The sequence below is a fragment of the Sus scrofa genome, chromosome 9 (assembly GCF_054392235.1).
Source record: "Sus scrofa isolate SSC_HxYL_T2T_F1_AM1 chromosome 9, Sscrofa_HxYL_maternal_Yorkshire_Landrace_v2.0, whole genome shotgun sequence".
NCBI lineage: Eukaryota > Metazoa > Chordata > Mammalia > Artiodactyla > Suidae > Sus > Sus scrofa.
This window is the reverse complement of record NC_139391.1, coordinates 41,756,313-41,761,217: the sequence shown is the minus strand read 5'-3', so window position 1 is coordinate 41,761,217 and position 4,905 is coordinate 41,756,313. Positions and strand designations below refer to the sequence as shown.

The 4,905-nt window shown below is 60.1% G+C and overlaps 1 protein-coding gene across 9 annotated transcripts in view; it reads right to left on the bottom strand.

Annotated features, from left to right (window-relative positions):
- ZBTB16 (zinc finger and BTB domain containing 16) overlaps window positions 1-4,805 on the bottom strand; it is a 199,788-nt gene extending 194,983 nt beyond the window's left edge. For 5 of the 9 annotated variants that reach the window (XR_014815311.1, XR_014815309.1, XR_014815313.1 and 2 more), the window contains exons 1-2: window positions 4,631-4,805; window positions 7-1,351 (exon numbers count right to left, since the gene is read on the bottom strand). Coding sequence is in view for 4 of the 9 variants with exons in the window: in XM_021062868.2 (XP_020918527.1) it covers window positions 7-1,274 (1,268 nt within the window). In the remaining 5 variants the exon portion in view is untranslated. The other 4 variants (XM_084976105.1, XR_014815312.1, XM_084976106.1 and 1 more) reach the window with 4 other exon arrangements.
- Window positions 4,806-4,905: the final 100 nt, after the last annotated feature.

Below are 4,905 nucleotides of genomic sequence, written 5' to 3'. Positions count from 1 at the left end.
GCCTACCTGTGCTGCTCCACTGCCTCGTTGTCAGGAAGCTCCACCCCGCACACGCTGCACTGCTCCCCGACGCTGCGACTCTCCGACTTCATGCCCACGGCCAGCTCCCCCAGCTTGCTGAATAGCTCCCTCTGGATGAAGCCCTGGGGCAGCAGACCCCCGTAGGTGCTAAAGTCCATGGAGACAGCCAGGGTGGGCTGCACGTGGAGGCCCGAGGTCACCGAGGACGGCATGCTCAACACGGCATCGGCCTTGTGGTTGGGCAACACGGAGTAGATGCCCAGGTGCTTCTCGGCTGGGGGCGCGGGGGGCTCTGGTCGGCCTGGGGGGCCCTGGCCAGCCTCGGTGGGAGGGGGCAGCTGCTCAGCACTCTCCTCGCGTCCATAGTGTAGCTCCCGAGCGCTGGTGATGACGCTGCTCCGAGTTGGGGTTCCGGGCCCCTCCTTCCCCCTTTCCTCAACCTTGTCCCCCATCCCAGCCGAGATGCTAGACTCCGCTGCCCCAGGGCTGTCCTGGCTGGGCACCTCATCCACCTGCATCATCTCCGGCTTCACCTCGGCCACCGCAGGGTGCCGACCTCCCCCCGCCAGAGTCGGCTCCTCAGGCCCGGCAGGAGGCTGAAGAGCCCCCTGCAGGAGAGACTGCCCTATGGTCATCAAACTGTCCACCGCCGCCTTGGTGGGACTCATGGCTGAAAGACCAAACGAGGTGGAGACAGAAGGGCTCTGGTCCACCATGGGCCCAGGGAGGCTCTGGGCAGCCACACTGGCATACCCACTCTCCTCGCTGGAATGCTTCGAGATGAAGATGTTCTTGAGATACCGAGCCTTGCGGTCCTCTTCTTCCTCGGCCCCGCCATCCGCCATGGTGGCCTCCGTGTCATTGTCGTCTGAGGCTTGGATGGTCTCCAGGATCTTCAGGCACTGCTCCTCCAGGTACTCAATCTCCAGGATCTCAGCCGCATACAGCAGGTCATCCAGGTCTTCCGCCTTGGCTTGCAGCGTGGCCGTGTATGCATACTCCAGAATCTGCTGGAAGGTCTTTGGAGAGAGGAAGTCCAGAGTATAGTGCTGGCTGTTGCGGTGGAAGAGGATCTCAAACATCTTGCTGGTGCAGGCCAGCACGGTCCGGTGGGCATGGAACTCCTGGCTGTCCACCATGATGACCACATCGCACAGCGTCCCGGCCAGCCGCATCTGGTTGGCCTTGCACAGGAGCCCCGTGGGGTGGCTGGGGTTCTGCAGCTGGATCATGCCCATCTTTGTCAGATCCATGGTGCTCCCCGAGGCTTAGGCATGAGGCTCTCTTTCCTTCCTGGCTCTGCGTGGTGGGGCAGGGTAGATTTCCTGGGCTAGACGGGAGAAGGGGAAAAGAGGCAAAAGAGACGCAAGAACAAAAGGTAGATTAGTTAGTGTACCTGAAACTAAGAATTCAAACAACAGCACCCACCCCAAACCCTCGGCAAGGGAATCTCAGAGATTTCCAAGGAGGAGAAGGGCCTTCCTAGAAAGTCTACATGTCTGCCTTCCCAGGCCCAGGAATGATGAGAGTAAAGAGAAGGTTCTGCACAGCACAGGCCTAGTTCACTGCTCTATGACAGTAAATGAAGTAAATGAGAATTACAGCGGCGTCTTATGGAATCTTGGGCTTTCTGTAAGTCTGAGAGTCAGGGGCTCCTGTGCAAAGCCAACATTCATTAAGAGAAGGTGCCCAGCACTTAATTTAAATTGGTAAGAATTGAAGAGTTCGTGACGGGGCAGAGTAGATTAAGGATCTGGCGTTATCTCTGCAGCAGCTTGGGTCACTACCAAGGCACGGGTGTGATCCCTGGCCTAGTACGGTGGGTTAAGCATCTGACGTTGCTGCAGTGCAGGTCGCCGCTGCTCAGATTCGATCTCTGGCCCAGGAACTTCCACATGCCATGAGTGTGGCCAAAGGAAAACAAATAAGAAGAAGAATTTAACCCCTTCCTCTAGGCAAGGTCATTCTCAAACCCCTGGTGCAGCAAACCTTATCTTCAAAACAAAGTTTTTCTAAATCCTGTCTCACCGTGGTAGACCCAGGAGCAAAGCCCAGGCTAGCTGGGACTAGCAGCCTAGAGTTGAGGTGCACAGAAATCTAGCTGGGGCTAGCAGCCTAGAGTTGAGGTGCACAGAAATCGACTTCTCCAGCCAATGCCTCTGTCCTCCTGCTCTCCTCAAGGCTGCAAAGGACTGATGAACCCATGCCTGACTCCCTCCTTAGACACTGAGAGGAAGACACTCACATAAGCCACATTCTAGCTTGGCTGACTGCCGCCCATAGGTTCCTCAAAGTGCTCATAATCGAAATGTAATCCAAAACCTGGACTGTGTGTGTGCACGTGTGTGCACGTACCAGCCAGAGAGGAAGAGAGAGTTAACACATGTGTGCACTTACATAATATGTCGTACTTATCTGCTGCCCACCAGTGCCCACTGGTCAGGGGGACCTGTATAATGTAAGCTAGGTCATGAAGGACCTATAGAGAGATCCTAAGAAATAAGCACCCCTAAACCCAGAAGTGCACATGCTGGGAAGGTGAATTCCAAGTGTGTCCCACAGGCTCCCAGGAGTGGCTAAGGCCTATGACCCAGAGCAGTTACTGATGCTGGACATGGCTTGGAGGTGCAAGAAGTGATACTGACAACAGTATCTATGGTGTGAGTTTTGATGAATACGAAGGGAAGACAGGGCTGGAGACAAAGGCGTCTCCCAAAGAACCGCCTGGGATCAGTAACAGGGCTGTGGGACTCCCAAACGTGTCTAAAGAGTGTCAGAAAGACCTCGCAGGCCCAGGTCCCTCCCAGCCTCTGCTGTGCTGTGGTCAATACTGCAGTGAAATGACCTGGGAGCAAAGCGGAGCAAGGGCTCTCCCTCTCTCTTGGAACGCTGCTGGCCTTCGCTCCCAAAAGGCGCCCTACTCACTCTATAGCCACAAGTCTTATGCAGAAAGGGTTAACAAGACGACTAATCAAGACACTTTAGCTCCTCACCCTGGGGTGAGAACTGAAGCAGCGGCTGGTGGGGGGGAAACGGCCATTCATGGGCGCCTTGCCACCATGCGCTTTCCAGACTTCGGGATTTCAGAGAACTAGGAGGGGTCAATCCAAAGAACGGAAGCTGGGCTAACCCGAATTCCTTCCCCGACGCAAGCTCCTTGGATCCTGAGGGAAATCAGGGTGCCTCGGTCAGCGGTCCCCGCCACCCGCGGCTTGGCGCCCGCGATCCGGCTGGCGCTGGTTGCAGCGCCCAGCCCTGCGGCGCGAGGGAAAGCCGGCGCTAACCCTCTCGAGCTCCGGGGATCGATCGCGCTCTCATACACCCCTAGCTTTCAGCCACCCCCACGGAGACTTGAAGACTTCAGCAAACTTGGAGAAGCAACTTTTCCGAGGGAGCCAGACGGCAAAGAGAAAGGCAGTCGGGCTAGCAAGAGGGAAAGCGAAAGAGACCCGGACGAAAGGCGAGACTCCGGGCGGGCCGGACGCCTGGGCGAGAGCTGCGAGGAGGCTGACCCGCCCCGCGGCGAAGGAGAAGCACAAAAGCCCGACAGCGAGTTGGGGGAGGAAAGACGAAAAGGGGTCTGCGGGCTCTCCCTCTCCGCCCCAGGGCCGTGACCCCCGGGAGCAATGAGCAAGGTCCCGGGCTTCGGGCTGGTGGCGCCCAGCAGCCGGCGCGCCGGGCCCAAGCACATTGCGAGCGTCCCGGGGAGCTTGGCGAGCGAGTCTCTGCCGAGCGCGTCTGTGCGTTCCAGCGGGTCCGCGGGCCGGCGAGATCGTGCGCATTTCGAGCGCGTGCGGGAGTTCCAGTGGCTCTGCAAGCGAGCCGCAAGCTTGCCGGGGTGAGAAAAGCATCCCGAACGCATCAGGTGCAAAGCCGAGCACCCACCGAGCGCGGCCGGGAGCGCAACTGCGAGCTCCGGCGCCACGGCGGGTCCCGCCGAGAGCCGAGAAGGGCCCGGAGCGCTGGAGACCCTCCAGAGCGCACGGCCACGGTGCCCCTCCCCCCCCAAAAAAAAACCTGGGGCGGGGGGGCTGGTCAACTCTAGTCAGGAAAAAAGAGCCCACCACGTTTTGCAAAGAGAAACAAAACCCAACTGAGTCCCAGTTCTGCTTCCCTTCGCCCTAAATCTACTCCTCGGATCCTCCGATTCTAGCTTCCCAGCCGGCCGGCGAATAAACACACAAATAAACCACAGCCCTATCTCGCGCCCGCGCACCGGTCGGCATACATATGAGCACCCACAGGCTCCCGGCTCCTCCGCTGGCCCCTGGTGGTACAAAGCCTCCCGATCCCCAACCCTCTGCTCGTGCCCTCAGCCCCCGCAGACCGCTCTGCCCCCCACCTCTCGCCCCGACCGTGCCCTGGAGCGGAAGGGTTGGGGACGCAGCTGCGCCCAAGCTGACAGCCGAGGCTCCCGCTTCTAGCCGACCCCCAACCGCCGGTGGCGACGGCCGCAGCAGCAGGAAGGGAACAAGCAGAATAAAACAAGGCAGAAGCCCAACGGCCGAGTGGCCGAAGCGAGCGCGCCCCCCCAGACCTCTCCAGCCCCGGGGCGCCCCGGCGCAAGGCTACAGCTGGGCGGTGCGCCCCTCCCCGGGCCCCCACTCACCGCTGCCGAGCCGGGCGCCGTGGGGTGGGTGTGCGTGCCTCCTCGGGGGGTGTGCCTGTGTCGGGGAGGGGGGTGTTGCTGGGGAACTGTTGCTCTCGGTATCAAGGCGGCAGCGGCGGCATCGCCCGGCAGTTCGCAGTACCCGCTCTCATCGCCCTCAACTCCTCTCTACTGCGAGGTTAGCAAATCACCACCGGCTGCGGCGCCTCCGCCGCGTCCCACGTCAACGCCGAGCCCCCTCCCCTGCGAGGCCCCGGCGCCTCTCCATCTTTAGT